This window comes from Lepisma saccharinum, chromosome 8 (assembly GCF_977018435.1).
Source record: "Lepisma saccharinum chromosome 8, izLepSacc3.1, whole genome shotgun sequence".
Taxonomy (NCBI): Eukaryota; Metazoa; Arthropoda; class Insecta; order Zygentoma; family Lepismatidae; genus Lepisma; species Lepisma saccharinum.
This window is the reverse complement of record NC_139236.1, coordinates 80,941,042-80,956,424: the sequence shown is the minus strand read 5'-3', so window position 1 is coordinate 80,956,424 and position 15,383 is coordinate 80,941,042. Positions and strand designations below refer to the sequence as shown.

Genomic DNA, 15,383 nt, shown 5'->3' with positions numbered 1-15,383 from the left:
AATTGCAGTTGGTGATCAAAAAATTGTCATCACTCCAGGGCAATATAATCTGTCCACTCTAAATGCTCAATTACCCAGAGGTATAGTATTAACTCAAAATTCTGTCACTCACAGAGTAGAGATTGTATCTGCTACAGAAACAGTGGATCTGGGTACTATAGAAGAGCTGTTAGGCTTTGAGAACAACACAAAACTTGAACCAGCCATCAAACACACTGCTATTAATATACCTAAATTCTTAGCCATAGAGACTCTGAATATTCACTGTAATGTGGCCGAGGGTATGATCACCAAATCAAATGGCATAGGCACTCACAAACAAACTGGCATCATTGCAACATTCAAACCTAATTCTGAATTTATGGAGCCAATCATCTACACTCCATCCCCAACATTATATTTTCCTGTGTGCCATAACAGAATAGATAATATTGAATTGATGGTCACTAATGAAAAAGAAGAATTAGTTGATTTTGCTGGAGCCACAACAACTGCAATCATGGAGATTAATATTTAAATAAAAATACATACAAAAAAATGGAAAATATTGAGAGTTATGAGCTACAATCATTCCCCCCAAACAGGAGGACATTTGCAAATTTAAATCAACCCAACACAGAAATTGAGGTTGATCTTGATGTAGGGGATGGCTTTATACACCCCCACAGAGCAGATCTATACATCAAATTTGATGTTGTAAAGCTCGATGGAACAGATTATCCGGCAAATTCAAATATAAGATTGGTAGACAATTTTGTGCCGCATCTGTTCTCTGAAATTGAGATCAGAAAGCATGGTGTTGTTATAAACAGAGTGGATTATCCCGGCATTACCTCCACAGCTTTGGCCACACTAAAATTATCCAAAACCGAGGCTTCTTACTACAAAATAGGTGGATTTGAGGCTGGTGATAAGATATTATCCAAGAGCCACACAGTGCTGTTCCCTATGCGCCTGTTGCCAGGATTCTTCTCAGATTACAAAGATATTATGTGGAAGGGTGGTTTAAGAATCACATTTAGAAGAGCTGCCAATGATAATAATGCTATGATGAGGTACAGTACATTAAACTCTACAGGGGAAGCTCTGCCCAATACCCTACCTGATGAAGGCAAATGCATTATTCAGACTATGGAGCTAAGAATCCCAGTTGTTGAATATGAAGCCAGTTATGCTCTTAAATACAAAGCAGATATAATAAAAAATCCACAAGTACCTTTACAATTTTATACATATCAATGTGTACAGAAGCCTGCCGCTGGTACTTATTATTAGTTTGATGCTACAAATTCATTCTCCAGTATACAATATGACATGCCGGATTTTGTGGTGGTACTGTTTCAGACTGGAAGACACAATAATCAGGAAAAAAATTCAAGTAGATTTGATAACTGCAACATCAAGAACATATATCTTAAAAATGGCAGAAATGAGGTATTTCCTAGAGAAAATTATAATTTAGACATGTCCAAGGATGATTTCCTTAAATTATATGAAGCATTTACAGCATACGAAAGGGTCAGTACTGGCAATACTGACATGTATTACACACCAGATGAATTCAAAGCACAGAGACCCATGTTTGTCATCAACACTTCAAAAAGAAAACAAGTTGTGGTTAATGACAGGACAAACATTAAAATTATCTGTGAATTCCACGATACACTCCCTGATGACACTATATGTAGTGTTATTCTCATAGGTGAAAAATCATATGTTTATGATGTAAGAAATGAGAGAGTCACAGAGCAATTCTAGAAAAATTATATTATCTTAATACTAGATATACAAGTTGAGCCTGGTGCCCAACTGAACTTAAACCGGAAGTAAATATGTGTGTGTGTGTGGGGGGGGTGTGTGTGTGTTAATACGTTTGGCGTAGTTTTAGGTGTGGCCAAAAATATCAAGAGGGGCATATTTTTGACAGGATTATAGACAACAATCTCACAGAAGTGCCTTTTGTAAGTGTAGGCAAATCAATCTGAGGGGGGTCATACTTTCCCGGGAAATTCCCGAGGGCATTTTTACAAAAATCTTGGATTAGACGGGGTTCCACACTTGAGCAAAAAGCTCATATGGGCATGTTGAGCAAGTTTTAAGTGTAGACAAATCTGCCAGAGGGGGGTTCATACTTTCCGGTCCTGGTTGTATCATCAATTACACTACTATCCTGTAGTCTTTCATAGTCTTTTTTTTTTCTCGTAGCGGGGGAGGGGGTTCATTCATTACAAATATCTAGGAATGGATTTAGCAGCAATCCGTGATATACTTAAATATCATAACATGCTGCGTAGCCAGGGTTCTTGGGTCCTAGCCTCTGATAATTATGAGTTTTTCTTTTTCGTTGTTTCTTCAATCTTCATAAATTTCCCTGAAGCATCATTCATCCTCTGTCGCCATTGGCTATATGTGAAAGTTGACATAAAATGAGCAAATTTCGAAAAGAAAACACAAGGATCTGCTTTCCTCATAGCTCGCCAAACATGCACATTTCTGTATTTTATGCTTTCAGCGCTATCATTATTCTTGGCCGGCAATGGAATTGAAGCAACTCTCACAACTAACGTAAACTACATATCACTCAGGCATGACAATTCTCGCGGGAAAAGTGGATTAGCACATGGTAGCGCAATAACTATATTCTGGCCTGCTAGATTTAAATCCGTACTTTTTATTCCAGTTGAGTGATTGACTCACAATTTCGCCATTGAAGGTTTGGGTTGTATTTGGGTTATACGTATTGTGTTTTTGGTGCGCTATGAAAAAGCAATCCCAAAGGTTCGCACTGAACAGAAAATTGTGTGCTTTCCCTCTCTCTCTTCCAACTCCGTCCCTATCTCTCATCCCACGTCCCCACTATGTTGTTAGAAACATATTTTCTGAAGAATATCCACATTGAAAATAATATTCCCCAATTGTTTTGATAGGGCATTTCTATTGCTCCGAACGAATTATCTCCGTAAGAGGACTAGGGCCTCCCCGATGGCGCAATCGTAGATTCGTCACCTTTTAATCAAGGGGTCCCGGGTTCGATACCCGATGGAGGAACATAGTGGTTCGGAACCCACTATAAACTGTAGGTCCAGTCCCAATTAGCCTTTCTGTGCACAAAGTGGACTTAAAAAACAACAATTCAATTCAATCATCTTATCAATATTTTTAAATCTGCATGCAACTGCTTAATTTAATAGATTATACATTTATATTCATTGCAGGCAGAAATGTGCGAGAAAACAATGCATTCTTTTTCAGGGAATGCATGAGTCAATAATAATGTATATTTTATGGTATATACTCTTTTATATTGCATTGATTCAATAGTATCCTTATTTCCTAAAGCAAGCGTGAGTTTCTTTGCACACACCACGCAGGTCCTGCTTGACGTAAATCTCAGATGCAGTAACTTCACGGTTGCCTTTTGCCAGCACGCTTTGGCTCTAATTCGAGCCCGGGTGGGTGCTTCGTTCGAGATCCTGCAGCAGTTTTACTCGTATCTATGCCTTGAGCATGTCACTTGCAACGGAACCAATAAAATGAAACTTTCTGCACCGGAATGGGCGTGAAACTCTACATGCACCAATGATAAGGTGTTTTGAAGAGGCATGTGCCACGTGCAGCATGTCCCTTCGGTCCGAATGTTCCTTTACGATATCATTTCATCATGCCTTACACTTCGGAATTTACAAGAGAGAAGATAGTCCGCATGTTCTTGTGCGGCGGATCTGCTGCACAACATATTGCTACGACCCTTGGTGTGGACGATTCATGCGTCAGGCGTTGCATTCGGTGTTACGAGGAAGAAGGGGACCAAGGAATGAAGTCACGACCCAACAAAGGCCGCCGAGAAAGACAACCAGGGAAGAAGATGCAGGCATCATTGAGATGAGCGAGGGCAACCCCTTCATGGCTTCAACGAAGATTCGCCAAGATTTGAAACTGGAGTGCCATGCTGCAACAGTTCGGCACCGTCGAGCGGCAAAGAAAGAAGCAATGATGTATTTCCATCACGCAGCACGGATCAGTTTTGCTTTACAATATTTACCAGCTCCTCAAGAATTTTGGCAGATCGTAATTTTGAGCGACGAGAATGTATTTTCGTCTGACGAAAATGGTCAGGTTTATGTTTGGAGGCGCGACAACACTCGCTATGACCCCGAGAACATTTCTACCCATGCTAGGAGTGGCAGGATATCCGTGGCGGTGTGGGGATGGATCAGTTCGTCTGGAGTAGATGGATTGGTGGAAGTGTCCTCGAGAATGAATTTGCAGGAATACGTCGCAGTGCTGGAAAACAACATGCTTCCCAGCGTGCGAGAGAGACACCTTGAAGATGAGATTCCGCACGTGAGTTTCGATCAAGACAACAGCAGCGTCCATACATCGAAAGCGACCACCATCTGGTTTAATCAGCACTAGTGTTGCCCACGAGACGAGACTTTGGCCTGTCTCGTCTCGTGGAAAGGCTGTGAAATGCTGTCTCGGGACACATGATCAATCTCGTCTCGTCTCGAATTTTTAAAAGCCTTTCCCGTCTCGTCCCGTGGGCAACACTAATCAGCACCCAGGAATATCAAGAGTAGATTGGCCAGCGAAATCTCCCAATATAAAACATTTGGGCGTTGATGGTGAGCGAGTGGGAACCTAGACAGCTGAGAACAATGGAAGCTATACTGGCTCACGTGTTTGATGTTTGGGAGAGTTTAAGAAGACCAAACATCTGCTCGGCCAATCCTTGCTTCGTCGACTAGATGCAGTGCTTGAATCCAACGGCGGGTGGACACAGTATTGACCATGATACCCCGCACGGTTTAACCAATGTTCTTTGCCACATCCCAGAACAAAACTAATTACACACATCTTCATATGCAACTTATCTTTCCAATTCTTTCTTATTGATACCTTGGTGCTCATGGTTACTTTTTCACACACCTGCACCATTATATTATATTCTATAACATTAATATTCACATTATTGACAGATTTGATTCACATGAAATTCAAATGCGCAGCACACATGCACCCATTCCTAACACTTAACTATTAGTTACATTACACCTCTCACGTTGTCACAGTTCTAAATCAGTGGTGCCCAGGGGGAGGGGCATTATGGCGCAGACTGTGATGGAAGTTTGACTGAGTAAACAGGGCACAAGTTCAATTACGTTATCAATTAGCCATTGCTGTTATACAAATAGTAATTTGTAGATTGTCAGGGGAATTGTTACGGGTAATAAGTAATATTGATTGGGGGGGGGGCGATATCCAACTCTTACATATTAGGTCTTAGATTGATAGGGAAATTATGGTGGGCAATTAATGAAGTTAGTGGTATTTTCAGGTAGCGGGATTGATAATTATTTTGGGGGGCAGGGAATCCCAACTCTTGTGTATTACTATTACGTCTTAGATTGCTTTTCTGGAGGGAGCAATATCAACTGGATGTCTAAAATTGGCATGGAAATTTTGTTGGGAAGATTGAGTATGAAATTTGAGGTGGAGGGGAGGGAAATTAAGTTTTGATAAAGTGTTATGTCTTAGATTGCGAAGGGATTTCTGAAGATTAAGAAATTGACAAAGGTCCGGCCGGGACTCGAACCCGGAACATTCTGTGTCTGGATCGTTAGTCCACCACTAACCGCGCTTGGCCTCAGAGCCGGTTCTCTTTGGTGGCCAAGCGCGTTAAATGGTCCACTTCCGATGCCACGAAATTTCCGGGTTCGAGCCACGGCTTCAGTATTGCTATCATGGTATCAATCTAATCTAATCGTCACTCATCCTCATTAGCCGAAAGTGGCAGAAGAGCGACTTAAAATAACAAAAGGTACAAAAACAACTTTAACACTCTAGTAATTTCTGATCAATAGATGCGTATTAGCTTTGATTGTTGACTAATGATAAGCTTACGATTATTATTGTTAATATGAATTGCCATCCATCAACAGAAGGACGATCAACCGATCATTTAATTCATGTCGTTTTTCTGGTATTTGTTGTCCCTTCGGATCAGCTTCGAAACCTAAGGAAATTATTAGATGTTTGTCTGAAGTTAGTGACAATGGTTCTTTAAATTCCCGTCGCTCTTTCAGCCGGCGCGGGAACCACCTTTATGGCAGTGATCCTCTGTAGCCGCGTTTACCTATGAAGGAACTCGTGGCCAAACAACGAATTAGGCCTACCGCTTGGGCAAGAAGCGGCAACGTTACAAAGCCCTTCTACCCGAAGCAGCCAGCAGGGAAACAGAATTTTGTCAAAATAACCCTTCTGCTCTGTGAATGAACACCGGTTCAAACAGCGTTTCGACTTAATTGGACATTATCCATTGTTTTTCGTTTTGATTGACTATATATTCTATCTATATATTTCGAGACATTTGAAGAGATCACCTCTTCTCTCATGTTCATGCGAACATTTTTTTCTATGTCTGTAGTGTGATTGGAACTATGACAGTCCGTGATTTTTTTCCAAATCCGGTCCGCTAAGCAACCAATCTTAGATGCCCATTCCAAATCGACAGCTATAGAGCAAAATATGTTTGAAGTTAAGAGTCTTATTGAATGAAACATAGTTCGACTCACCCTCACATTTGATTTTTTTTTTTAGATAACTTGCGTGCACTTCGTATAGAAGGCACCACGAGACTGAAAATTCACACTATTTGGCATGGCAAATAGACCTTATTCCAGCTTCGCTGAAAGTTCGATGTATATAATAGTTGTCAGTCATTAAGTTCAACGGCCTCTGCGCGTGTGTTGTGAAGGTTTGCCGTGTTCCAATTTTGTTTTAATTCCATTTCATGCTCAAAAAGACTACCCGAAGTGGGACCTACAGTTGAAAGTTGGATCCGAACCACTAGGCAGTTGTGTCTCCATCAGGAATCGAACCTGGAACTCCGTGATTATAGGGTATTAACGAGCTCATGGCTTTACAGTTTCGTGAATTCAAGGAAGCCAAGGTGAGAAAAATGTGAAGAAATATCTTCTACACGGAACTAACTATGTGTGTGTGTGTATGTAAAACTTTCTAGCACATCCATTTTCCTACCTTCATTTTATCGTCATTATGTTGAATTTTGCACCAGTGATTTTTCACTACGTTCTAGGTCACGTCACTTTGAGTCTTAAAATATTGTATGTAATTCAGTTTTAGTATAGTTTGTAGCCTCTCACCCAAGAATTTTTAAGGTGGGAGAAGGGAGGTGGCTTAGACCAAATTCTGGCGTTTATATTTCAATTCACTTCCTCAACAAATTATTTCTCGATTGACTAGATTTTAAGCGGAGCGTCATTCAGTTGTTTGCGAGTGTTCTATTTGCAGAAGCAACAGCAGCTCGCTCGCACCCACAGTGCCCCGCCCACTTGACGAGACGCGTTGTCTGTGCAGTGCAGAACAGTGACAGTGTTGCCTCTCTATTCGATTTTTGTATTCTCTTTTGCCTGCCACTACGCACACATTGCACACAATTCTCCCCATACAATAAGTGGAAAAGCAATCAGGCTACTGTTAAATGACTCTTTTCTAGATTTTGCATTAACACTTTCCACTGTCAAGATATGTTAACTTGGTTCTGTTTCGTATTCCCACAATTTGGCTTCGTGCAGTAGGTGTTTATATTGCAAAAAAGGAAGGGAAAAAAAAACGTAGGCAGGTATTTTAACATTTTAATTTTCATCCGTTTCATGATTGTATGAAAGAATATGGTGGAAAAATACACTACTAAAGACAATATCACTAATAATAATTGGCCGCCGCTGTGCCCGAGCGTGATAAGCCGTCGGCTTTTGATCTCGCTGCCGAAATTCCCGGGTTGGAGTCCCGGCCTGGGTATGATTGTTTATGAGTGTTCCTTCATGCATTTTATCATACACTAATCCTCATCGTTGCGATTAGCCAAAAGTAAAGTAAAAAAAAAGAAAGATAATAATAGTAATAATAATAATATGAATCTAGCCCCCACGGTTTCTTTATGACTGTCCTCTTATCAATTTCATGGAGTCATCATTCATCCTCATTGTTGCGATTAGCAAATAAATGGTAGAGAAGCTACGAAAAATAAGATGTAAAATAATAACAGAATTTTCTCCGCAGAAGGAAAAATAAATGCTCCAAAACACATGCAATGCAGGAAAAGAGTGTCCTGTAATGTGAGTCTGTAAACCAAATGTAACTCACGAATGAAGAAGTTTACGTGAAGGTTTCGTCTTCTACGAAGCAATACAGGCTTGGATGGCGCAGTGGTGACGTCGTCGCCTTGTAATCAAGGGGTCCCGGTGGAGGCACAAAGGGGTTCGGATCCCACTTTAAACTGTAGGTCCAGTCCCGATTAGTCATACTGTGTATTGTGGAGTTAAAGCACCAAATCAACAACCAACCATCCAATACAGGGTTGGAAACACTACAGTTATAGGTTTGGAAACACTGCTCTTCTCGGGAACTACTCTACCAGGCGAAACTAGACGATATAAAATTCCGGGTTGCATAACCGTAAGGGAGGGCGTTTCTTTCGAATTTGTGTGTACCATGGAACGCTACACATTTGTAGAACTGAGGGACATGCATTTTTTCTACGGCCTTGGAAATGGGAATGGCCGAGCAGCTGCACGCCTTTATCGCGGACGGTATCCGGAGAGGCGACAACCCGACAGCAGGTTGTTTTCGAAGGTGCACCGTACCCTTGGTGAATCGGGTGTGTTACGTGCAGGCCATCATGTCGGTCACCCAAGACATGTGCGCACCGCGGCGGTCGACGAGGACGTACTTGCTCGCGTGGACGACACACCGTCCACTAGCACCCGTAGCATTGCACGTGCAGTGGGAGTATCACAGTCGACAGTGTGGCGTGTCCTTCATGATGATCTGCTGTATCCCTATCATCCACAGCGAGTCCACGCGTTGCAGGCTGGGGATTACCCACGACGTGTGGAATTCTGTCAACGACTGTTGCAGTTTTGTACCGACGATCCCCGTTTTTTGCGCCATGTGCTTTTCACGTTTGATTAGTCAACATTCACCCGTGAGGGCATCTTCAATTGCCGAAACAGCCATGTGTGGGATTATGAAAATACACATGCAGCAGTCGAGGTGCACCATCAGACCCAGTTTGCAGTGAATATCTGGGCAGGTATCATCGATGAACAGATTATCGGTCCATACCTGCTGCCACCACGTTTAAATGGCCGCCTCTATCGCACCTTTCTTGCATCAGTCCTTCCAGAGCTGCTAGAAGATGTACCCCTCAACGTGCGACATCGTATGTGGTTTCAATTGGATGGAGCGCCTGCACATTTTGATGGCACAGTGCGAACCCTTTTGCACCATACCTACCCACAGCGCTGGATCGGCAGAGAGGGCCCCGTCCCCTGGCCCGCCCGTTCGCCTGACCTCACACCAATGGATTTCTTCTTGTGGGGCCATGTGGAAACACTCGTCTACGAGACCCCGGTGCCTGACAAGGAAACATTGGTAGCGCGTATACTTGCAGCATCGGCCGAGGTGTGTACCATGCCAGGGACTTTTGATAGGGTTCGCCAGAATTTCCTGCGACGCTGCAATGCCTGCATTGAATGTGGTGGTCGTCAATTTGAGCAACTTTTGTAACAACGTCAGTCCGGGGTACGACTACGTACTACGTACTATTCCTATCTGTAAGTGCACCTTTGCGTGGTAATAAACCTCCTGTGCCCGTAGTTGCTGTGTTTGTCCTGCTGGCGCACGACCTCTGTGTGACATCCCCTCGGTGCTGCTACGGGGAATCCCTCGTCCCGCATTTGTTGTCTCCTTGACAGGTACCATTCCCCGTCCGATCCTCTTTCTCTTTTGTTGAACCGTGCTTTGTTCTGGCTGCGGTGTCTCCCCACTGTGTTTGGGGACTCCCCACGCGCTGCATGTGTTTGTTTCCCGCTGTGCAATTGTTACTTCATGCTTCATTGCTTCTTTTCTCCCTACCGTTGTCGATCGCTACCCTTTCCCTTCACTTGTCTTGCGGGACACTCCTATTTCCTTTGTGGAACCCCATGCGCATGCGTTGCGCAGCTGCCGCCTAGTGTTTTTCGGATGGGCGACTTTGGTGTTCCTTTTGACTTCGTTTGTTCCGCCTTTCTATCTTCACTGGTACTGGCTGTACAGAGGTGTGAAGTTCATTTTCACACGTTTTCGGCGTTGTCTAGCTCCTCACGGAGGCATCTCTCGGCAAAGTGGAAGGGGAACTTTCGTCTCTATTTCATGGGAGGTATCTGTGGTTTTCGTTTGTACTGTACCTTTAGAATCACCCTGTAATTGAACTACCCCAGTTCGTTCTCTAGCAGATTTCTTGTTAACACTTCCACATACTTTATTCCTTAGTTGTGTTACCTCTGTGTATCTGTAGAATAGATTGGCCATACATTGGTAATTAATAAATTGAGTGTAGTATGTTTCAATATCCTGTACTATACCATTTTGCCTTCCTGATGTAGTGGTAAAGTCGTCACCTTGTAACCAAGGAATTCTGGGTGGAAGCACATAGTGGTTCGGGTCCCACTTTATACTGTAGGTCCAGTCCAAATCAGCCTGTCTGTGGATCAAGTGTTTGATTGATTGGGTTGGTGTTATAAGTCCACTTTATGTACAGTAAGGCTAATCGGGACTGGACCTACAGTTTAAAGTGGGATCCGAACCACTATGTGCTTCCAGCGGGTATCGAACCCAGGACCCCTTGTGTGGATAAAGGTAAACTCAAACGATTTGGTTGGTTGATTTGGTGTTTTAAGTCCACTTTATGCACAGTAAGGCTAATCGGGACTGGACCTACAGTTTAAAGTGGGATCCGAACCACTATGTGCCTCCAGCGGGTATCGAACCCAGGACCCCTTGTGTGGATAAAGGTAAGCTCAAACGAAACCATGTTTATATGTGAAATAGTTTGTACAAATTGGACAAATTAATAAATCACAACATTTTCCTACCACTCTCACTTAGATTCATACGGGGGCAGAGATGTACCAATGGGTGAACTCCAGGGGCCCGTTCCAGGGCCAGTAGGAGGCCCACCCCAAGCCCTAGCTCACCCACCGGATCCCGGCTTCATGCATGACGCAGTGCAGTTCACCTCGACACAGCGGCCTGCGACATACGGAGGGATGCAGGGACCATACGGAGCTCGGAACGCCGGATCCTATCTTCGAAAACTAAATCCTTATGCGAGATTCGGCGGAAAGAGAAGTGCGTTCATTCGGTCACACAGCCATAATTCAGGTTAAGCGTCCAGCACTGGAAAGTTGTTGTTGCACTGTGTGTGTTAATTTGTATATTGTTTTCTATGCATTTCGTAATTCAACAATGCCGACCTCTGTGGCGGAGTGGTTAGCACAGCACGCTACCACGACTGGAACATCGGGTTCGAATCCTGGCCTGGGCAGTGGTATTAGTTGTAGCAGGTATTATATTTATATTGCTACTTTGTTATACAGTAAAACCTCGTAAATCCGAACTAATGGGCGGGATAAGTTAACCGGTTTAACGAAAGTCCGGATTAACTGAAATAACCTAAAAGAACAGTAGAAAGTGCATTAAAACTCCGTTTATAGCAACAAAACACGTTTCTTATGGTGTATTTAAAGGGCATAGGCCTGAATACACTATACAGTACAGTACAAAGTCTGCGGGAAACAGAATTTCATGAGTGGTTGACTGCCTTTTCTTTGGGAAGTTCTCTTGTTGACTTCTAGTCACATTTAAAACCTTGCATTGACAGGTACCTCTCTGTAAGTTCGACATTCCTGTCATAGGTAAAACAAGGATTCTCCTATAGGAACGTTACTTTATTGTTTTCCAAGAAGCAGGACGCTCCTATATAACGGCCTCTTTCCCAAATGGACATTTTGTGGATTTGGTTGGAAACGCAGATAAATTATATTTTGTTAATTTAATAATACTGCAAATGTTAAAGAAAATGATGATTTCAGAAGATTGCTAGAAATTAAAGAATAATAATTATCTCTTACTTACAAATTATGGAAAGCTAGAGAGGCAGAAGACTAAATTATCAACATAGCAACCCTCAGACAGTTGAAGACACCTTAGTTACCATATCAACAAGCTCGGGTATAAAAGCGAGACAATTTCGACAGCTAGCCAGAGACATATAGGGTCTTCACCCCGTGTGCTCTCTGCCCAACAGTCCCGTCAACAGAGTCTTCACCCTCGAGACGTAGACTTAGCTGTCTGAGGATCACTTCGGAAACCTGAAAGGGGGACGAGGTCTTCACCTAAACCCGACCAGGACCATTCGTTTGATAATCATCTGCAAGAGTCAGCAATAAGGCGACCCAGGGTCTTCACCCAGGAGTACCTAATTCTCATCGCTAACGAGATTTTTAGTATTTCCACAGGATCAAGCAACGTCAAGATCCACACAAACCTCATTCTTGGAATAGCGGTATTACATGAGCTGATGATATCCAGATCAGATTAGAAAAGACAGCAAAATTATCATCGTAATATAATCAGATAATATCAACACAATCTGTTCGAGGACAGAACAGATAAATTCCGACCTGTATCGCTGGCAACGGACTAGGTGTTACCTTAGCCTTACAAAGAGTCCGATATAGAAGGTAACGATACATGAGGTGTCCAAGGAACCGGACGCGGGTACGTGACAGCATTCTGCTTTTTTTATTGCCTTTTGCCTGTCCGGTTTAAGCGAAGTCCGGCTTATCGGGGTACGGATTATTGAGGTTTTACTGTATGTACAATGCACAACAGGGAAATATTTTTTGACTAAAAAAACGCCGAATAAATAAATAATGAGCTTGATATTGTCAAAATTATATTGTACTACATGATCTAGTTTCACCAATCATCGCCTATTGTTATTAGAAACAGAAATCAAGAAGCTTTGATGCTCGTGTGAGAACTCTTTTCTATGTTATTAGGTCCTGTATCAGAAATCTTAGTGTAAAATGTTAGTATCTAAGATTTTCTCATTTGTACACTATTGCTTACGTCACAGGTATTCGTAGCGGAGGGACTGCACCGAATACCTTTGAGCAGACGCCAAGGCATGTTAGAACAGGAGCAAGAAGTTGAGAAAATTCAAAATCTTAAAGTCAGTGCGGTCAAGATATAGGAGCCGAGGATAAAGGTATCTCTTAGTTTCCTTCTTATGTTAATGTATGATGTTATACAGTCAAATGATATTTTAAAGTAAGGCTTGAAACTTTCCTAGCTACGAATGATGAACAGATTCTATCTGGTTATCGACCAAGTAAGTTCTGGAAACTTATAACCTGAAGATAAAAGTGACGTCATCTCTCGAAAGCTCGGTAACCTTTCCAGAACTTACCTGGTCGATAGTCCGAGAGAATCTCTTCATCATTCTGAGCCTTGTCTTGCATAAAAGTACAAGATTTATGTACATCAAGAAAGGAAATGACAAGATCATCAATGAAAGTAACGCTATGCGCGACAAATTAGCACTAAAAATATCAATATAATTAAAAATCACGCACTTATGATCCAGTGAAGATAGTTAGCGAGCCTAGTAATCGTTATATCCACAATTAAGAGGATATAGGATTGATACTGCTTTGGATTGACGTCATCGTCTTCCAGAACGTATGCGTTGTAATTGGATGCTCAAGACAGTGTAACTCGCTCTCTAGTTGCTGATACGCTGTAGCTTGAAACATTTCAAGTGATCCCATTTTATTCTAAAACATATGTTTTTCTGCGCACTATCTGTAACCATTGGCGGCGATTGTGTTTCGAAACAGATGGGGGGGATGCAAGGTGGCAAAACTTTGGGGGGGGGCAAGGACAGGTTACTTTTACTTGGTATATAAGGTTTAGTATAGTGCGTAAGCAAAAGCGGAAAAAATCGTCGCCACTTAACCGCGAAAACTAGTATGCTAATTTTAAAGCAACAATTTGATTGGAAATTTAATCCCTATGATTTATTAGCAATGTTGCTCTTATACGTATACCATTTTCCTGCGTTTTAATAAAACCGTTGAAAATTATGTGATATTCTACAACAGTCAGTACCTAATCTAACAAACATTGTTTAACAATATTCTTCACTTCTCCTCTTTACAGATTTATCTCGGAATGGCTATATGAATAGTAAAATCGCACCCTTGTGAAAAAAGCGATATTATTTTGTCAACTAGAGTGTAGACTGTATCATTGTGTTTTTAAATAATAAAGGTGATAATCAAATTCTTTATTTTAAAAAGTTTTAACCCTTCCATATGTGTTTTATTTTATGATAAACATAAAACAATTTGAGTTGTGTTTTGGCTGTGTTTATTTCATTCGGGGGGGGGGGGTGGTTCGTCCATAATTGATTCTATATTTAACAGTCACCTGCACTGCAGAAGCATACGTTTTATGGAAACGATTGTACGTTAAATCCACATATGTGAGGAGACGGCGGACGTAACCCGCTACGGAGCCAGAGGACCCTGGTTTGAACTCTTGTCAAATGGAAATGAAACATTATCCAACAACACAGGGAATTTAATTGCCAGGAAGGGAATTTTGGGTCTTAACCAGAAACAATACTGAATACAGAACGGGCAGAAGTGAACGTTATAGGGTCACGGTGAACTGTTTTTCCAAGAATATAACTTATTTCGCACACGTCTCAGGCAGTGACGTGCCCAGGATTTTCAAAAGGGGAAGAGGGGTTAAGTTTATTTATTTTAGTAGTCAATCCTCATTTTGACATCTTTCCTGCGTTTGGAGTTATTTTTTAGGCAAACTCGCCAAAGGGGGTTTTGACCACCACCAACCCTAGGAATCAGGAATCCTAGATGTTTGAAAGTTCTGATCAGATGAAAAGGTTCTCTGAGCATTGTCTTCCACTTTACTTTTGTAAAAGTTTTGAATACGTTTTTGGAAATGAGTTACCGAATTTGGTTCCTGAACTTGCAGTAATCCAACTTGCCAGAAGTTTTGAAGAAGTGGGAGGGATTAACCCATCCTTTAAATCCACAATCTGGGAAAACATAAGAAAACTCTGCATAATATTCATGGAAGAAAAGCGAAGAATTGGGAAGTGGGTAGTCATCGATACTGGACTGGAGTACTACAAGAGAATTATATGTCTTTGATTGTCCTATTTTCCATGATAATTGTTTCGTTAAATATTAATTTATTCAGTTCAGACATTATCTGCCATTTTTCGAACTGTTTCCTTTCTTTGGACTTTTTCATTACATTCCCCGAACCTGTATTCACTATTCTGATTAGCTAGTGTAAGCTTGCCTTATTTACATGAAAGACTCGCTCTAAGAAGCAAAACACTATACCAGGACAGAAAAAAGATCTGCTCTGCACGTTTTCTCCCGCAAGAAAACTGCGAGATAAATCAAATTACAGCTGCGTAAAAAGCATACCGACCA

The 15,383-nt window shown here is 41.8% G+C and overlaps 1 protein-coding gene across 3 annotated transcripts in view; it reads left to right on the top strand.

Annotated features, from left to right (window-relative positions):
- The window catches only part of LOC145991582 (uncharacterized), a 117,045-nt gene extending 102,821 nt beyond the window's left edge, over positions 1–14,224 (top strand). For 2 of the 3 annotated variants that reach the window (XM_083127631.1, XM_083127630.1), the window contains 3 exons: positions 10,954–11,229; positions 12,989–13,120; positions 14,074–14,224. In XM_083127631.1, coding sequence (XP_082983757.1) covers positions 10,954–11,229; positions 12,989–13,065 — 353 coding nt within the window. In that variant the 3' untranslated portion in view covers positions 13,066–13,120; positions 14,074–14,224. The remainder of the gene's footprint in view (positions 1–10,953; positions 11,230–12,988; positions 13,121–14,073) is intronic. The other variant, XM_083127632.1, reaches the window with a different exon arrangement.
- Positions 14,225–15,383: the final 1,159 nt, after the last annotated feature.